General features: G+C 49.5%; 1 protein-coding gene across 21 annotated transcripts in view; it reads left to right on the top strand.

Moving 5' to 3' along the window:
* The window catches only part of DYSF (dysferlin), a 223,761-nt gene that overhangs the window by 65,881 nt on the left and 137,851 nt on the right, over positions 1–20,029 (top strand). For all 21 annotated transcript variants that reach the window (XM_033400464.2, XM_004277066.3, XM_004277062.3 and 18 more), the window contains 5 exons: positions 3,583–3,709; positions 7,119–7,222; positions 15,524–15,592; positions 15,720–15,763; positions 19,235–19,317. In XM_033400464.2, the coding sequence (XP_033256355.2) occupies positions 3,583–3,709; positions 7,119–7,222; positions 15,524–15,592; positions 15,720–15,763; positions 19,235–19,317 (427 nt within the window). The remainder of the gene's footprint in view (positions 1–3,582; positions 3,710–7,118; positions 7,223–15,523; positions 15,593–15,719; positions 15,764–19,234; positions 19,318–20,029) is intronic.

Here is a 20,029-nt window from a genome sequence, read left to right as displayed (position 1 = left end):
CTTTACTTGGGTGGGGTTTACTCCTTATCCCATCCTCCACAGTGGCCGTTTCCAAAATTTCTGGTCAGGAATTCCCTGGCGGTCCAGTGGTTGGGACTCTGCGCTTCCACTGCCGAGGGCACGGGTTCGATCCCTGGTCAGGGAAACTGAGATCCTCCAAGCCACGTGGCACAGCCAAAAAAACTTAAAAAAAACAAAACAAAACAACCTCCTGGTCTTAAGCTCCAGCCTCGGTCCCCCGTAGAGAGACAGAGCTGCACAGTGGGAGTGATGTGAGTGCTTGAAGCTCCCTGGGTCATCAGCATACCCCCCATCTTCCTTCATCTTCCCTCCCTTCCCCACTCCCCGTCTCCTTTGCATGTGCTCATGTCCTCCATACCACCCCCGTCTTGTTCTTCCTGTCTCTTCTCTGGCTCCTGCCCTCTGGTCTGTGCCGGACTCCAGATTTCCCCATCTCAAAACACCCTTGCCGTCACCATTCTCCCCACCCCTCCCCTCCAAGCTGCTTTCCTCTTCCTTTCAGCCATCACCAAGGTCACCAAGTTCTTGAGAGTACCCTGTGTCCCTCTTCTCCAGTCCTTTGCCAGCTGCTCACTCCTTCACCCCTTCAGCGTGCTTCCCACTGCCTCCTTCCCTGAACCACTGGCCTAAGGGTCATCCGTCGCAAAGCCCCAGGAGCTCTTCTCTCATTAATCCGCTCTGTTGCTCCACAGCGTTTGATTCTGGAGCTCACGTCTTATTTGAAACTCTCTTCTCTGTCGGCATCCATGACTCCCCTCATTCTTTTCCTTTTTTTTTTTTTTTTTGGAATGGATCCTTCAAATTCAGTGGCTTGATAAAATTCTGCTGCCTGCATCTTTGCTGTGCCTTTGACGTGACATTCAAGGCCCATGAGCATCTGGCCTCAGTCTGATTTTGCAGTGCATCTATCTGTCTATGGAGGAGCCTGTCTCTGTCTACCTGAGGCTCCTAAGTCGCTCATCTCCAGCCTGCATCTTCAGAGCTCCAGACGCTCAGTTTCAGTTGCCTGTACCAAAGCACATGAACATGTTCCTTAGGCCCCTTTAACTTCACATATAGAAACCCAGTATCATTCGCTGCCCACTCCTCATACCTGATTCCCATCCTGTGTTAGGTGACATCTTGGGAAATGGCACTCATCATACACTTAGTTCCCCAGGCCAGAGCATCTTTCCTCATCCTTCAGTCCCACATCTGTCAGTCCACACGCACACAGTTGGCCAGTCTTGTTGGCATGACAACCTCAGTGCATGCCTCTCCTCTCTCTCATCCCAAGACCAGAGTTCAAGGTCAGGCTCCCGTCATATCTTACCTGGGCCTCTGTGTGAATGAAGATGTAGGTTCAGCTGCTGTAACTCCAGTTAACCCCACATTACCACCAAAACCATCTTCTTTAAACTCAGATACAATCATGTGAATCTCCTCTTAAAAAACTGCCGGAGACCCACCCTCCCTCCCAGTTACTTACAGGATGAAGTCCAGGATCCTTAGCATGACATTCAAGGCCATGAACATTTGGCCTCAGGCTGATTTTGCAGTGCCACTTGCCAGGACATACTTCCATGGACTCCGTACTGTGGCCACAGCAGACAATGTGACCCTTTCCAGAATGTACTTCCATCCTTCTCCCTGCCTTTTCACCTGATGGGATGCCTTCTCTGCCTACCAAAAACCACTTTGTTCTTCAAGACCCAATTCAGATGCTACTTCCTCCATGAAGCCTGCCTTGTCTTCCAGGGAAACTGATTGGTCTTTCCTTTCGGTCACCGCCCCATGTTTTGTTAGTTCAGTTAATGTGTCCATCTTTGTCACTGAGACTCAGTTTCTTGAGGTCAGCGACAGTATAATAGATATGAACTGTTTTATCTCCCCTCTTGCCTAGTACAGGTCTTGTGCACAGTAGGTGCTCAATCAGTGCTTGTTGTCTAAGGGAATGAGCAGTGTTAAGGATGATGACTGAAAGCAGAGGAGGTGATCATTTTCTTCAGATGTGAGCTGAGGAAAAGCAGTGCAGAACTAATTCCTTCACCAGCACTTGTGCGACATGAGGCATTCTGGGATGGAGAATTTTGCTGCAAAGATTCTGAAGCAGGTTTCTACCTGTGGACTGAGTGAGGATGGTCCAGGCAGCTTTCCAAGGAGTGAGCTGCTGGGCATGGCCTGATGCCACCTCTCTCCTATCCTTCTGCCACCCCCTTGCCCAAGTGCAGCACGTGGATCTTTTGTTCCTCAAACTGCCAAGTTAGCCCTCGCTCTGCATGAGTTTCTGCCCCTGCCTGGATCCCACCATCCAGGTCTCCAAGCTGGCACATCACCAACACTATTCCTGCCCTCCCCTCAATATAGTTACAAGCCCCCTTGCTCTGTTCTTTCTAAACCCACTGGTTCTGCATCCAGCCTACGTTAACCCTCATCTAGCTTACCTGTAAAGTGGGGTATCCCAGGGCCTTGCACCCCACCGCATCGGCGTCGTCTGGGCATTTGTTAAAATACAGAGTCTTGGGCTCCACCCCAGACCTGTTGAACCAGAATCTGCATTTTAGTTGGAAGGTATAGCAGTGGTCTAGAAGTCACTGATTCTCCAGTTTCTAATGTATAGCCACATTTGAGACCCACCGCTCATGGGGGTTGCTGTCAGGATTAAATGAGAGACTGTATACAATCAGTAAATATTATTTTTATTATTACTGTTCTAATCATAATACTCAGCACATGCTGTCACATTCATTTGCTTAAAGGTCTGCTTTCCCTGTGAAAGGTGAGAACCACGGGGGCAGGACCTCTGTCCATCTTGTTCACTGTGGCAGCCCTCGTCCCTCAGCGTGATGCTGACACTTAGTAGTCACTCGATAGATACTTGCTGGGTGAATGAACAGACGTTATTGAAGACAGTGGCTGGCCTAGACCTCTGTCACCTCTGTGCTATTTTTTGATGGGTGGAATGGGAAGGAGACTGCAGTTCTTGAGTGCCTGCCGGTGTGCCACGTGCATTTACACGTTATTGAAGTTGATCCTCCCACAGCCCGGGAGGTCAGTGTCATTGTCTCCACTGTCCAGATGAGGAAGCAGTCTCAGGGTAAGGAACCTGTCAGAGATCACAGGCTAGGAAGTGGCAGGGCGAGATCTGCCTTTCTTCAAGATGCACCATTTATTTATTTATAAACATGACCTGAATGGTGCAATTTTGGATTGAGGAATACTTTTTTCTAAAAAAAAATTATTTATGTAGTTGCAACCAGGTCTTAGTTGCGGCAGGCGGGCTCCTTAGTTGTGGCACGTGGGCTCCCTAGTTGCGACAGTTGGTCTCCTTAGTTGTGGCTTGCCAGCTCCTTAGTTGCAGCATGTGAACTCTTAGTTGCAGCATGCATGTGGGATCTAGTTCTCTGACCAGGGATCGAACCCAGGCCCCCTGCATTGGGAGCGCAGCAGGGTCTTATCCGCTGCGCCACCAGGGAAGTCCCGAGATGCACCATTTAAGTGGGTTGGCTGAGCTCTCAGAAAAGGAAGGTAAAACACTGTGCTCGAAGGCACATTAAGGAATCATATTTGGTTGTGTTGTAGCTGGAGAGAAAAGACCCCTCTGAAGACAAGGAGGACATTGAAGGCAACCTGCTCAGGCCGACCGGCGTGGCCCTCCGCGGAGCGCACTTCTGCCTGAAGGTCTTCAGGGCCGAGGATTTACCGCAGAGTGAGTCTGGTGCCCTCGTTGGGTGACTGTGAGGGGGGACGCTGGGCTGGGCTGCCTCAGCTCCCAGGGGGAAGGAGATGGAGGGGCTGGTCCCCTGCTCCCTCTCTGCCTCCCCTTGGCCTGGCTTCCTCACCCCGAGGGTCTACTAGATCCGTGTCAGCCCACTTCTCCCTCTGCTCTGCCGTCTGGCGAAGCCTCACACCCTCTCTAGGTTTCCCAAGGCTTTTTACTGTTCTTAACAGAGAAACAGTCAGAATTAATGAGAAGTCATACTGATGCTGGTGGAGTCACAGAGATGCAAGAAATCTTGAGAGTACTAGCTGCCCCTGGGCTCCGTTTCAGCATCTGCTAGGCCTTGACTGGCTCTTTGGCCACTCCGTGCACCCATTTTCTTGGCTCTCACTGCGGAGTCAGCACCATTTCAACTCTCTGTTCTGCGCTCACGGCTGGATCCCACTGATTTTCTTTCTCTCCTCTAGGAAGCCCCAGACTGAAAATTGGCAGACCCTGGGCTGGGGAAGCAGTTGCTGAAATGTTGTTAGAAGGGCTCAGTGTTTCCACTGAGTGGAGACACATGGGTGTCTAGTTTGCCTGGGACTGTCCTGGTTTTAGCACCCAAAGTCCCACATCCCAGAAAGTCCTCATTCCCTGGTAAACTGGGACAGTGGGTCACCCTACCTGTGGCTATGTCCTCATCATCCCAAGAAGGCCATTGTGGCCACTGCCTGATTTCTCACAGTGACTAACCCTGTACTAGCCCTACCCTGTGTGCTCAATAAATGTGGGGGAATTATGCTGAATATTCTAAAGCTGTGGGTGTCAACCCAGGCTGCAGTTAAATCATCCTGGAAGCTTTAAGGAAGTGCAGATGCCTGGGCCCTTCCTCCAGTGTTTCAGATTGACTTGGTTTGGGGTGGGGCTTACACACTGGTAGTTTAAAAATGCTCCCTGGTAGTTCTCTTGCTGTGGGCTATAAGCCACTATTTTGGAGCATACATTAGCAGAATTAAGCCAGGCGCTGTCCATAGCAGAGTTCACAAGAACAAGTAGTCGGGGACTACTTGGGTCCCTGTTTACGAGTTTTCCATGAAGCTAATTGCTTGAGGGTTTCTGCTTTGACTAATGACACCAATAAATGGGTTCCTTCTGCACAAGCTTAATTGAACCCAAATCATGGGGAAAGCCTTTAAATAAGTAATGGGCATTAAAATACAGGCTTAGAACATTCTGCGTCTGTTGGTTGAAACTATGCAGAAGTGAGGCTGGTGAGCTTCCGAAGGGGGCTGGGGAAATAGAAATGTTTGCTTTGCTCAGGGTAAAGGGGATTATGTTGAATTCTCTGAAATGTTGTTTAAATATAAATAAAAGAAAAATAGATGGGTAAATAGAACATAAATATTTGCTAATTGTTATCTGTTGTATTCATGTAGACATTGGCTAGTATACAATTGTTAACTGTCCCCTCCTCTCAGTTTCTCATTTATATACATATGTACATTTATACCTAACATATATATACATACATACATACACACATCTATCATCTGTAAATACATATGTAAAAATATGGCTAATTCAGTAAAATATTGGTTTGAAGCAGCATAGATTAAATATATATATAAATATATATATATATATTTTTAAACGGAATTGACTTATTGGTTACCCTCAGGAAAATCACTGTGCTAATGTATATATATAAAGGAAAATGTCAAACAGGCAACAGTAATGGGATATTATTATAACAACTTACAGTCTTTTTTTTTTTAATTAATTTATTTTTGGCTGCATTGGGTCTTCGTTGCTGTGAGCAGGCTTTCTCTAGTTGTGATGAGCGGGAGCTACTCTTTTTCTTTTTTTGTTTTTTAACATCTTTATTGGAGTATAATTGCTTTACAATGGCGTGTTAGTTTCTGCTGTATAACAAAGTGAATCAGCTATACATATACATATATTCCCATATCTCCTTCCTCTTGCGTCTCCCTCCCACCCTCCCTATCCCACCCCTCTAGGTGGACACAAAGCACCGAGCTGATCTCCCTGTGCTATGCGGCTGCTTCCCACTAGCTATCTATTTTACATTTGGTAGTGTATATATGTCCGTGCTACTCTCTCACTTCATCCCAGCCTACCCTTCCCCCTCCCTGTGTCCTCAAGTCCATTCTCTGTGTCTTCAGTCCTGTCCTGCCCCTAGGTTCGTCAGAACCATGTTTTTTTTTTTTAGATTCCATATATATGTGTTAGCATACAGCATTTGTTTCTCTTTCTGACTTCACTCTGTATGAAAGTCTCTAGGTCCATCCACCTCACTAAAAATAACTCAATTTCATTTCTTTCTATGGCTGGGTAATATTCCATTGTATATATGTGCCACATCTTCTTTATCCATTCATCTGTTGATGGACGACACTTAACATTGCTTCCATGTCCTGGCTATTGTAAGTAGAGCTTCAATGAACATTGTGGTACATGACTCTTTTTGAATTATGGTTTTCTCAGGGTATATGCCCAGTAGTGGGATTGCTATTCCCACTATAGCTTGGTAGTTCTATTTTTAGTTTTTTAAGGAACCTCCATACTGTTTTCCATACTGGCTGTATCAATTTACATTCCCACCAACAGTGCAAGAGGGTTCCCTTTTCTCCACACCTTCTCCAGCATTCATTGTTTGTAGATTTTTTTGATGATGGCCATTCTGACTGGTGTGAGGTGATACCTCATTTTAGTTTTTTTAAAAAGTTTATTTATTTATTTATTTAATTTATTTATGGCTGCATTGGGTCTTCGTTGCTCCACGTGGGCTTTTCTCTAGTTGCGGCGAGTGGGGGCTACTCCTCGTTGTGGTGTGCGGGCTTATTGCTGTGGCTTCTCTTGTTGCGGAGCATGGGCTCTGGGTGCACGGGCTTCAGTAGCTGTGGCACACAGGCTCAGTAGTTGTGGCTCAGGGGCTCTAGAGCACAGGCTCAGTAGCTGTGGTGCATGGGCTTGGCTGCTCCGTGGCATGGGTGATCTTCCTGGACCAGGGATCGAACCCGTGTCCCCTGCATTGGCAGGTGAATTCTTAACCACTGTGCCACCAGGGAAGTCCCCAACTTCCAGTCTTTTTCTGGATCATTTACTGCTCTTAGCGATGTAGATTTCTAATCAGTCCATCAATCGGACCTGTTCTGAAAGCCTTTGAGAACGGGGCGGGGGACAGTGAACCAGCTGTTTGGAGCTGGGCAAGGAAGCAGCGCAGTGCCCTCAGGAGCTGCTATTCTGAGATGGTCCTTTCTCCCAGGAGCCCTGGGCTGAGGGGTCCATGGCGTCTCTCTCAGGGAGTCCCAGGACTGTGGGGAGACAGGTGGGAAGTGGGGGTTTTGAAGATGGGAGAGCGGGTGGGCAGTGATCAGCATGTCTTTCTCCTCAGTGGATGATGCCGTAATGGACAACGTGAAGCAGATCTTTGGCTTTGAGAGTAACAAGAAGAACTTGGTGGATCCCTTCGTGGAAGTCAGCTTTGCGGGGAAGATGGTAAGGGGCAAGTAAACAAGAGGATTTGTGGGAGGGTGATGACTGGGTGTCCCTGTGGATGGGCACTGGATGTGCAGGACAGAGTGAGGCACACGCAGTGCCCCCCATCAGAGGCATGTGCACACCGGGGATGGGGGGCTGATTGTGGGACATGGGGTGAGACACGCAGGCCCAGCTCTCTGGGGCTGCCATGCACACGCACGAGGACAGGTCTGCTCAGGTGTTTGAGACAGACACATAGGTGTGGATGGACAGGGAGAGGACATATGGACAGTGGATAGATAGAGGAATATTTGGGGGAAAATTAAGTAATAGTCAGGAAACCAGATGTGAAGGCACAATGATAGGGAAACTTAAAAACAATGCAGTGAAAACATAATGATTATTTTTAAAAAGTTGTGGCAGGAGTTGGGCAGACTCCTTTCAGCCACACTGGTGGGGGCCCTAGGGATCGTGTACCTCTCTTCCTTCCTGCCTAGAGGCCAGGCTGTTGCTCCAGTCCCTCTTGATTTCTGCCTGGGCCCCTCCCTCTATCCCACCTTAGGGATGGCTTTGCCCACTTTCCAGGCTCTCCTTCGAAGCCTCAGCCACTCCCAGGGTTCAGCCGTCACCTCTCCACAGAGGAATCCACAGCTGTATTTGACTCTGACCCCTCTCTTCAGACACAGACCTCCCCATGCCTCTTCAAGTCTCTATATTCTGCCCCTCCAGCCCTTTAAAGGAGTCATCTGCTGCCCCAAACCGCCCCACTTCCAGAAGCCGCCATCCTAATCAGGTACCACCATCAAAGGCAGAGAATGTGGGCCTGCCTTGATTCGGCCCTTTTTTTTTTGACCTCCCTACATCAAACATGCCACCCCTAGCTCTTGCCTTCAAAAATCCCGAGGTCCTTTCCTGTCTCTATGCCCCTAGTCACTGTCATCTCTCCCCAGGGCAACACAACAGCCTTGGGTCCATTCTCTTGTCCGGGTTCTCCCCACAGAAATCCACCAGCATATTTAGTGTAAAACACAGTCCTGTCTGTAAAAGGAAGTTCAAACCGCATAACCTGGTTGACCAGGTCTCACCCAGCCGAACTTTCTCACCTCATTTCCATGGCCAATATTAGCTTGTACAGTCTTTGCGAGAATGTGGAACATCTCGCCCCCTCCTGGGCGGACGCAGCTCTGCAGCCCGCTTGGAGCAGCGCCAAACTGAGCGGGTTTCAGCCCCACTGTCTCGCTGAGGGGGCTGGGGGGGCGGGGGGTGCGGGGTGCGGGGGGGGGCGTGCGGGTACAAACCGCACAGCCAGCACGTCGCCCGTGTGACCTCTCATCTGCCCTGCGGTCACACCTAGCTTTTGCCCGGGCCTGTGCACTCCGGGGTCCTTCCTGGCCCTTTCCCCCCGCAAGTCTGTTGCATCGTTCAAGGTTTAGCTTCCGTCACCCACACAGGCCTGATGTGCTAGTTCGGCCTTCAGGGCTCCGCGCGGCCGATTGCACGGCCCTTTTTTAGCCCATTTTCCGCTGCATTCCGGTGTTTGTTAGCATATGTTCCTCTGACTTTCGGGGAAACAGCCCGATTTCTTTTACTCTATAACCTCAGAGCAGAGACTGGTGGAAATACTGGAAATAGGGGAGAATGACGTATCTGGAAGGCGCAGCCTCCACCCCGGCTCCCGGAACCCTAACGAGGCGCCTCTGAGCTTCGTGCCAACCTCAGGGAGCTGGCAGGGTGGGGTAGCGCCCTCCGGGGCCCCGCCGGCCTGGCCCAGAGGTCCACCGGCCGGCCACAGCGCCAGGCTCCGGTGAGTTGAGTTGGATGACTTGGGTGTTAACAGGAAAATTGGAAACGGGCGGAGGAGAAGGGCTTTGAACCGGAGGAGAAGGGCTTTGAACAGAGCCGAGTGGAGGGCGGGTGCAGCCGGCTCTGCTTTGCTCCCGAGGCAGAGGCCGGAAGGGGGAGACACGCAGGTGTTATAGGACAGTCGGGGAGGCGTTTACAAGCTTAACAACAAACGCTAAAAGCCTGGGGTGATGATGGAGGTCGTGTGGGCTCCCATTCACACAGCACTTTGCAGTGTTCTTTTTCACTTAATCTCTTCTTAGATTCATTTTGGAAAGATGTAGGGTCTGCCCGCCCATCCCACCAACAAAGGGACCCCTGAGGTCAGGGGCCGGATCGCTGAGGCCCAGGTGTGATTTCACAAACGGGAGGAAGGCCTTGGATAGCTTGTTTCCTCTGTCTGCTACCTGAAGTCCACACTCTTCCCCGCCCCCCGTTTTATGTTTCTTTTCTTTCTTCTTTTATTATCGATGCACATATTTATTAAGGAATTTGGAAAAATGCAGAAAAAGTAGCATTATCCATAAGGCATCATACAAAGTTTATGTTTGGGACCTATCTTTCTAGTTTTTAAAATTTTTATTTTTTTACTGTGAATCAATATTAGACACTGTTGAAACACTTTATTTTTTTAATATTTAAAAACATAAAGAAAAGTTGAAAGAATGGTTCAGTGAATGCTTACCCCCTGGTATGGCCTCCACTTAGATGAAACAATTATGAACATTTTGCTGCATTTACTTTCTCTCTCTCTCTGGATACTCCCCCCACCCCAGTCATTTGAAACCTAATTGCACACTTTGCCCCTAAAGGCTTCAGCATGCCCCTCCTGAGAAAAAGAAAATTCTTTGTAACCACAATAACATTATCACACCTAGGAAATGAACAATTATCTTCTACTCTTGTCAGATACTGGCTCATATAAATATTCTCTGATTATCCCCCAAATGTCTTTTAGAGCTGTTTAATTTTGTTTGTTTGTTTTTGTTTTTTTTTTTGCGGTACGTGGGCCTCTCAGTGTTGTGGCCTCTCCCGTTGCGGAGCACAGGCTCCGGACGCGCAGGCTCAGTGGCCATGGCTCACGGGCCTAGCTGCTCCGCGGCATGTGGGATCTTCCTGGACCAGGGCACGAACCCGCATCCCCTGCATCGGCAGGCGGACTCTCAACCACTGCGCCACCAGGGAAGCCCTAATTTTGTTTTGATCTAAGATCCAACTGGATTTTACACTCTGTGTTAGTCTCTTCTGTAACAGTCTTTTACCCACCTCCATCATTCCCATTTTTCTCACCCCACAACATTACATTTTTGAAAAGCCCAAGCCATTGGTCCATGTCCTGGATTTGTCCCATTGTTTCCTTCTGTTGTTGTTTAACTTCTTCTGGCCCCTGTATTTCCTATAAACTGGAAGTTAGGTCTCAAGATCAGATTGCATTCAAATGAACTGTTTGGGCAAGAACGCATCACGGGGGATGTTTCGTACGTTGTATTGCATCACAGCAGGAAGCAAAATGTCACCTTGTCCCATCGTTGGTAATGATTGATTACTTGGTTTAGGTGGTGTCTCCAGATCTCTCCCTTGTCAAAGCACACGCTCGCCTCTGTACTTTGCAGGTTATCTGTGGGCGATATCTCGACGTGTGCTGATGTCCTGTTTCCCAGCAACCTCTTACCTAATGGTCCACGAAGCCATTGACCTCCTTGCCTGAAAAGTCATTCACCTGGGGTGCAAAGCGGCGATTCCCTCATTATCATTCCTTCTCTCTTTATTAGCTGGTGTTTTTTGTAAAGAAGAGCTTCCCCTCCCCTCTTCCCTTTTGAGTGTTAATATGCCCCTAATACTTTTTATTAATTCAGTGTGTTAAAATCAGTTATGGTGCTGGTTGTGTGAACCGTCCTGCTGGTGGCCAGTGGGAGCACCTTTGAGCTGTTCCTCCATCCCGGGCTAAGACAGGGTCTCAGGGGAAATGTCTGTGGGAGAGGTAACACGAATTTTTTTTTTAACTTATTCACACTGGGGTGTAAATGCTCACTGTGGGTCTTACCGAAGTGCAGTTTTTGTTTGGGCTTGGGCTCAGAGTCTGATGCCCTTAGGAGGGACCGTGATGGGATGAATGGAGGCAGGAAGGAAGCAGGAAGGTTGGCTGGACAGTCCTGCTGGACACTTACTCCAAGGACCGGGATCAGTTTTCCCAGCTTGACAGATGGGAAAGTCATGTCTCAAGATTGTTTTTATTCCACATTCCCAACATGGTAGGGTGCTGTGATGATGGCTAGAACCAAGACCGACCTGCCTTCCAATTCAGTAGCTTTCCTTGGAGCTGGGTCTCAGAGCTCCGGGGCTCCTAGCTGCTACTGGGTCCCTGCCAGCACCTTGATCTCTCTGGGTCTTCTGTTCTGAGATGCCCTTGACTGGCCCTGGGGATTTTTCTAGGAAGGTGCAGATGTCTGGGGAAGGTGATAGAGGTAGGGGACCTGGCCCAGGCAAGGGAATATATAAAGCTGACTGGTGGCTGGGCTCCTGAATGAAGCTGCACCCTCCATTTTCCCTCTAGAAGGAAGGGGCTTATGAAAGAGGCAGTTGAGACCCTCCATCTTCTAGTGGTCACCGGGTCTCTGTGTCCCCTGCTCTCTGCCCCAGCCACCTCGTCATGGCTTCCCCCAACTCTCTCTGCTACCTTTATCACCTGTGTCATCCTGCCTGTCCTCTCTCTGTCTCTGGTGTGTCCCTTTTTCTCATTCATCCTTTTCTGAAATGAAAAGCCCTGGGGATTTGTCCTCTGTGTGCCTACTCACCCAAGCCTGGCCCTCTTTTCATTTCCTCTAATGGACACTTGGTGGCACTGTTATCTAAGACGTGAACCATACCTGATTTGGCCAAGCTACTGAGATAGAAGGTTTTGTGTGTGTGCGCACTCACACACACACATATCACACTTCTTCATGGTATGGGGCAAGGACAGGGGAGGTACTTGGAGGGCAGAGTGGGAGACTAAAGCAACTTTTTTATTTTCCAAGAATAAAACCTATTAATCATAAAAAGATGAAAAAATCAGAGAAAAGCAAGGAGAATGAAAAAAATTAAGCACATTTCTGCACACCACCTTGGAGAGGCCCACCATTAACATTTGTTTATATCTCCTGCTAGGATGTTTTCCTCCCTGTAGCTCTCACTCCTTCTCTCTGTTGCACATCCCCCCCGCCAGCCCTGGCCCTGCCCAGCCCCAATGGAAAAAAAAATTGGATTTGGAATACAGTTGATCTTCATTATTCACAGATTCTGTATTTGCAGATTTGCCTACTCGCTAAAATTTATTTGTAACCCAAAATTAATCCTTATGGTGCTTTGGTGATCATTTGCAAAGCTGGGAACAATTTGAGTCAGCTGAGGTGCATGTTGCCAGCTGGGCTGAAACAATGTGATTCCCTCCTTGTTTCAGCTCTCATGGTGTAAATGTGTCCTTTTCCTGGTCTATTTAGTGTCATGCTTTTTGCATTTTTTGTGCTTTTTGCTGGTGATTTCAGTGTTTACAATGGCTCCCGAGTGTTGTGCTGAAATGCTGTCTAGTATTTCCCTGTGTAAGAAGGCTGTGACGTGCCTTATGGAGAAACTATGTATTAGGTAAGCTTCATACAGGCATGAGTGAGAGTGCTGTTGGCTGTGAGTTCAATGTTAATGAATCCACAATATATAATAAAAAAACGGTGTTTTGAAACAGAAACACACATAAAACAAGGTTATTGGTGAGTTGACAAAAAACTGTTGTGACAGAGGCTTGCAGGAACCGAACCCTGTATTTCTCTTAGGAGCAATGCTTCAGTGTTCATCAGCTCATGTTCTTGGTGACTTACGATGTGTAGTTAGAATGTGTAACTACCGCCAGTAATGAGAATCCACTATATCTGTGTGGTTTGGTAAAGTGTTTTTATCACCTAACATTTCCTTAGGTTATTAAATAGTCTTTGAAATCAATTTTTTGATGGCTGCATAATATTCCATGAGATGATATAACATAAATTTTAATCGATTTTTGGATTTTTTTTTTGCAATTTTCCTCTTTTATGAACAACTCTGTGACAAACATCAGTGTACAGGACTCTGTCTACACTCTGATTGGTTTTCCGTAGGAAAGTTTCTAGAACTGGGTCAGAGGGCATGCTTATTTTTAAGTATTTGATACAGGTGGCTAAGGAGCCCTCCAGAAAGGGTGTAATGAATACACTCCATCAGGAAGGGAAAGAGGGTAAAAAATAAAAAGCCTCGGAGAGGAGGAGGTGGACGGGGAGAGGAAGCTTGGTGCTGCCTTGGCTGGGAGCGGGGAGTGAAGCAGGGTGTGGGAAGGCAGCTGGGGATTTCTAGGGCCAGAGGCAGTGCTGGCCTAGGTGGGGGGAACCTGCTGTGTTCAGGCTCTCAAACCCACATCTCAGTGGCTCTCTCACGGGGAGCCTCCAAGGGCAGCCCGGAGGAAGTGATTGCTGGGGAGGCCTTGGACAGCCTGGGGCAGGGCTGGGGGAGGGTGGGGACAACCTGTGCCTTCTTGTCCAGGGAGCTGAGTGATGCTGCCAGGGTCTCTCAGCTGTGTCTGATTAACGAGTCTTCCCTCCCTCCCTCCCTCCCTTCCTTCTTTCCTTCCTATTTTAAACTTTTGTTCATCTAAGTTTTGAATTAGGTAATACATTTATTATGCCCGCCATATACATTTATGCATCCATCATTTTGCATCGTTCTGGCTTACTTATGCATATGCTGCACACATCTGGCCATAAATTCTTACCTTTTACCCTTTTAACACAAACGGTTGCACACGACACTCACTGTTCTGCACCTTGCTTTTTTTCACTTAATAATATAACTTGCAAGTTGTTCCATATCACAGAGCTCTTTCGTTCTTCTAGGGCTACACAGTGCTCCATTCTGTGGATGGATCACACTTTATCTAATCTGTCCTCTGTTGGTGGACACATGGGTTGCTCCACCTCCTCCCTAGTTGGAGCCATGCTGCAGTGAATGACCTCGTACACGTGTTATTCTGCACACGTGCAAGTCTGTCTGTAGGATACTTTCTAGAGGTAGAACTGGTAGGTCAGAGGGCATTTGCATTTGTAATTTTGAACGATAGTGGCCAGTGGCCCTTTGGAGGGGTTGAGCTGTTCTGTTTTCCCACCAGCAAAATCCTAGCGTGCAGTTTTCCCATTGCCTTGCCAAGAGAGGGCTGTCAGGCTTTAGAGATTTTTGTGAATCTGATAGATGAGACATCGTATCTCATTCATTTTGTTCCTTTTATTATGAGGGAGATTAAGCATCTTTCTGTGTGCTTTACAGCCCTTTGTGTAACCATTCCTGAGAACTGTGTGTCCCACTTTGCCTTTTGTTCCATCTGACTGTCGGAGCTCTTCTTTCCTTACTCCTCTCTTTGCTCACACAAGGGCCAAATCCCGGCACCCATCCCTGCCCCCAGACTTCGCCTGGGCTCTTCTCACAGGGAGGAGGGGATGGTGGGCACAGGGGCTGGTACTGGGTGGATCAGGGATGGAGACAAAGTCCTGGCCCCTAGGGAGGCCACACCCTCATTTGATGGAGGGCCCAAAGGCCCCAGTCTGGTCAGGTGCTCATTAGATGAGAAAATGCATGTCAATGCTTCATACAATCAGGGCCCACAGTAAATGCCCTGAGGAAGGCTGCTCACTGTTTCCGTGTGTAGGACACACACACCTTCCAGGATCTGAAGCAGAGTCTTCACCTGCTGCCCTGTGTGGGTACGGGATGCCCTGGGCTGGCTAAGGGACCTGGTGCCTCCCTGGGGACGCCAGGGCAGAGCAGAGCACACAAGCCGCTGGATTGGATCTGGTTTCCACCTCTGCTAGGTTTCTTGTTTGTGGAAAGCCCAGTCTTACGAGCAGGGCTGATTGGAGGCAGACTGTGGCATATGAGGTTTGTGTCTTCACTGCATTTTCCTCTCTCAGATGCAGGTGCATGGCCCCCTGCCCTGGCCCTCCAGCCCCCCTTTCCTCTCCTCCTCCCTCCATCTCTAATCTCCTGGGTTCACAGTCTTCCAAAAGGGCAGGTGATCTGGGCTGATGGGCAAAGGGGATTGCCTCAGACTCTAGGACTCCTGGGAAAGCTGGTCTGGACGCAGGGCCCCATATTTAGGGTCATGGCCATAATGGGAGGTGAGGGAGGAGAATTTCCAGCCAGAGGTATGAGATAAGGAAGAAGTGTTGTGACATTCAAACAATCTATCCCTCCTAACTCCCTCCACCCCATGCCCCATTGGGTCTGATCTACCATTGAGCTTTGTCTCTAGAAAGATTCCCTGTGTCTGAGCCCACTGCACCAGGCTCCTTGGCCCCCAGGGCCTTCTGCCCAGCCCCAAACGTGGCCAGCATGGCAGAGAATGGCTGCTGGCTGGTGTGGTGGTCTCCGAGGGAGCCCAGAGTCCCCTCAAAGCTCCATCCACCTGTGCTCTGTGTCTTCTAGCTCTGCAGCAAGATCCTGGAGAAGACGGCCAACCCTCAGTGGAACCAGAGCATCACGGTGCCTGCCATGGTGAGCCTCACCCCCATGAGCCCACCCCAGGAGGCCTGGGCTCCCAGCCTACCCAGTTCCCGCCCGCATCCCAGACTTCTGCTTCTTCACAAGGACCCCACCCAACCCGTCTCTCTTCCCTCCTTAGTTTCCCTCCATGTGTGAGAAAATGAGGATTCGTGTCATGGACTGGTGAGCTCTGCGTCCCGGGATCTTTAGAGGTGGCTGTTGTCAGGGGTCACTTGGTCCTTCGGTTTCCTTTTGTTCATTCTGCAAGAAGTGGGGGAGTCTGTTTCAGGTGAGGTAGTTTCCTCTGGGGGAGGCCAGAGAAGGAGAGGGTGTGGGCTGTTGGGAAGCTTACAGCCCTGCTTGAGGGCAGCCAGGGGGTGCTGGAACAGCTCCAGGAACCAGAGATCCCTGAGGCCAGGAGGGGCCAGGAAGGCTTCCTGGAGGAGGTGAGGTTTTGGGAAGTTCAGGATGAAGGCATTCTAATGAAGAGAGGGTCATAAGCAGAGGCATGGAAGCTGGAAAGAGCAAAGCTTCCAGGAGGGTGGGCTGTGATGCTCCGAGTGTTGGTAGGATGAAACGGGTCTCCAGGCTGGGGAAGTGGGTCCGGTTACCCAAGCTGGGGATGCCACTGCCGGCTTGCAGCAGGGGTGGGCAAGAGTCACACGGTCATCTTAGAAAATGAGTGTCTAACCCTTGCTGAGCGTCTATGTGCTCCAGGTCCTCCTCCCAGTGAGCGCTTTACATGCGTGTCTCACCTGACGCTCACCTCGACTCCAGGCACCGCCCGACCTTGCAGATGAGGGAGTAGGTTTGAATAGACTGAGTACCCTGTACGACGTTGGGAAGCAGCCGAGGCCAGGCTCAAACAAGCCTGTGCTCCCTCCGCCCGTGCGCTTAACCACCGGGCCGTGCTGACCCCTCCGCGTTGAGCCTTCTCTCACGCCCGACGGCTGTTAGGAGTCCCCACGCGCGATCTCCAGGACCTTCCCTACATCAGCCTTTCCCAAAAGAGAGAGTTGTCCTTTCTCTGCCCCCAAAAAGTCTTGGCTGTGCGGTTCCCGGCGTGTTGTCCTTTGGTCTCAGGCCCATGGCACCCCCAGCCAGGAGGATAATGAGAGACTAGGGAAAACCCCCAGGCCACAGAGCCATTAAAGTGCGCGCCAGGTCCCCAGCCCGAGAGAAGACAGCTTGGGAGAATTAGAGGAGAGGAAGGGAGTGCGAGGGGGGCGAGGAGGGAGAGGCCTCTGGGGCCCTGCCCGCCCGTATGCTCCGTGGGAGGTGCTTTGGGGGCAATGTGCTCTACACCCACGGAGCCATCCTTCCCCTCGCCGTGTGCGCGCGCGTGCGTGCGCTGGGTGCGTGCCTGTGCGTGGCGGTGTGAGTGGATGCACGCGGGCGTGCGAGCGCAAGGGCGCCGCGTCCCCTGTGTTGTGGACGGCCTCGCCCGAGTCCGTGTGAGCCGAGTGAGGCATCGGCATACTGTACAATCCAAACACATTACCGAATCTGGTGGCTGCCTCTCTGGTTTAGGCTGAAGTGGCATTTTTATTGTGAGTCTATTTTCAGACTTGCTGCATTTTCCAAAAGCAACCCCAAGCCCCAAAACCCAACTCTTGGCCAGAAAGCATTCAGTTGCTGCAAGTTCCTATCCAGAAAAGTGCTTTCTTCCCAGAAAACTCAGATAAACTTGTGTTATTACCTGAATCCTAGAAATACGATATGGTCCATATGGCCTTTTCTCTGTAACTTAATCTTCCATTCAGTTCTCAAAGAATTTCTTTCATTAAAAGACAAAATCCCCCAAACTACCCCCTACCCCACAAAAAAAAACCTGACACAAAATCTCTCTCCTCCCATTCTCTTTCCCTTCTCACCAGATTCAGGTAAGACCAGAGGTGAGAAATCCTATTCCTCTCCAAGGGCTGGTCTTTTCTAGGGGTTGGTCATGAAGGCAGTTTAAGAGTGTCATCAACTGTCAATTATCTGGTATTGATAACCTTACTGTAAAATGTTTAAGGGAATTTTTACTTTCCAGTTCATCTTAACGTTATTCACCAGGAAAAGGGATACAGATCTGTGCTGGCAATTCACTCTTCCTAATGTAGCCCCCGCCCTGAGAGAAAACTTTAAAGCTTCAACACCTCCCTGGGAAATACAGAGAGAAAGGAAGGGAGCAGCAGAGATCTGGTATCTCATGGCTTTAAGATTTAAAAGGAAAATGAAATTGCCGTGCCCAGGCGGGTCTTTCACAATGGGGCGTGTGGGTATCATCTCCTGAAGCCTCCTGTGGCCAAAGGATGCACAGCAGGGAGAGAGGGCCTACTGGGCCCCGAGAGGAGGGAAGATGCACGTGGGGAACCTTCTGGAAGGAGATAGATCCTGCCCCATCCAGCGTTCCTCAGTCTCAGCACTGTGACGTTTTGGACTGGAAAAGTCTTTGCAGTGGGTGACTGTCCTGTGCACTGTAGGATGTTTGCTGCAACCATGGCCTCTCTCTACCACTCCCCTCCACATCAAAAATGTTACCAGACGTTGCCAGATGTCCTGGGGTCAAAGTCACTGGATTGAGAACTCTAGGTCTAGCCTGGCAAGGAAGCAGCAGGTCGCTGCAAGCATAGCTCTGGTTTCCATGTCAGGCATATTCTGCTCAAATCCCAGCTTTGCCAACCTGCCTACCTCGGCTTCTTCCTCTGAAATTGGGGCTAATTGCAGAACCTGCCTCAGGGCCAACATGAGCATTAAATGAGCCAAGTCACGTGACGGTGTTAGCACACTGCTTGGCTCGCAGGAGGAGTCCAGTAAATGCTGACTATTACTGTATATGATTGTTAGGGGGGCAGGTGTGGGGCGCAGAGGAAGGGTCTGCACAAGACAGTTCCTCAAGCTTCTCCCCATAGTCCCCTATGCTGGCTGGGGAGGGGAGAGGCCTTCTGGGAGGCAGGACAGGCCCCGTATTGTAGACAGAAGCCGCGTGGGCCACGGTGCGAGCACTGGACCTGGAGTCTGGACACCAGGGTTTCAGTTCTGGCTCTGCCCCTCCCTCCCAGGCTGACCTCGGGCAAGGACCTTCTGGCTCTGAGCCTCAGTTTCTTCATCCATGCAAAAGAGATGTTAGTAAGAGTACCTGTTCCTCAAGGCTGCTGTGAGAATCCTTGGAGATAAGGGGGTTTAAAAGTGCTTTGTCACATACAGAATCAGATACAAAAAAGAGCTATGCGTTAGCTACCGTAAGCTAATTAAGACTGTGGCCTTGGAGGTAGTTTCTTCCTGGTCATCTGGTTTTTTCCTTGGTCTGGGTATGTCTTGGCTCCTAGAGCCTTGCTCTCCCTGGGCCTGGGGGTCTGGCTCCCTGAGCGGCCTCCTGCTCCCCCGCCCTGCCTCCTGCCTCAGGTCTCCTCCCTTTCAACCTGCAGCTGTGCCCGCAGACCTCCAGCATGGCCGATGGGATGCTGATGGTGGGGGGGATGGACTGGGTCCCCCCTAGAGGAGTCTTGAGTGACACTTTCTTGCCTAGGATAACTAGGCCTCCATAACATACCCCGTGTGAAGACTGGGACCCCTAATGATGTATAACCGAGGTCGTTTCCTTCCTGGGTGGGCTGTGGCCTGTGATCCCCCTCCCCTGTTCATGCCCTTTCTGCCCCTTTGCTCTAGGGACCGCCTTACGCACAACGACATTGTGGCCACCAACTACCTGAGTATGTCGAAAATCTCTGCCTCTGGAGGAGAAATAGAAGGTACATTCCACCTTTGTGCTGCCCTCTGGCCCCCCGTGCTCTCCCCTGTTCCACCCCTACTGTCTTGAGAGTTTTTAGAAAAGGGAAGATTATAAGGTCTTTGCTGCCCATTTCCCAGGGAGAAGGGCTCTGGCCAGTGAGAGAGATGGGTTTGCATTTAGGACTGGCCCACTTCGGATGGTGGGATACACCACCGAATGGCATAGAGAGGATTCATTCCTGCAGATTATACTGGTGGCTGTGGCCACACCATCCACCGGGTTCTAGGTTGGCTGACTGTGTTCTAGCAGCTTCTGTTTTGAAAAGCTTTCATTGGCCTGTGAACAAGTAGTTCATGATCATTTTGTACAATTTAAAAGAGATAGTCTGAACGAACAATATAAAATTGTCACAAAATTATCCATAAGCCTACCCTCCCAGACAAGAGGTAAACATTAACATTCTGGGACCTGTTTGTCTGTATGTATGTACGTGAAAAACATTGCTTTGAAACAATTTTCAATTGTTTTGAAAATTGCTTTTTGTCACTTGGCAATACAACATAGATGTTTACTCATGTTATTAAGTATTCTTCTACAATATAAGTTTAAATGAATACACACATTCCATTGTGTGAATACACCATAGTCCACATTAACTAAATGTTGAATAGTTAAGTGTTTTCTAATTTTTCCATGTTATAAACAGCTAACTTGATATTGAATATTTTTGT

This window comes from Orcinus orca, chromosome 13, assembly GCF_937001465.1.
Source record: "Orcinus orca chromosome 13, mOrcOrc1.1, whole genome shotgun sequence".
Taxonomy (NCBI): Eukaryota; Metazoa; Chordata; class Mammalia; order Artiodactyla; family Delphinidae; genus Orcinus; species Orcinus orca.
This window is presented reverse-complemented; position numbering and strand designations above follow the sequence as displayed.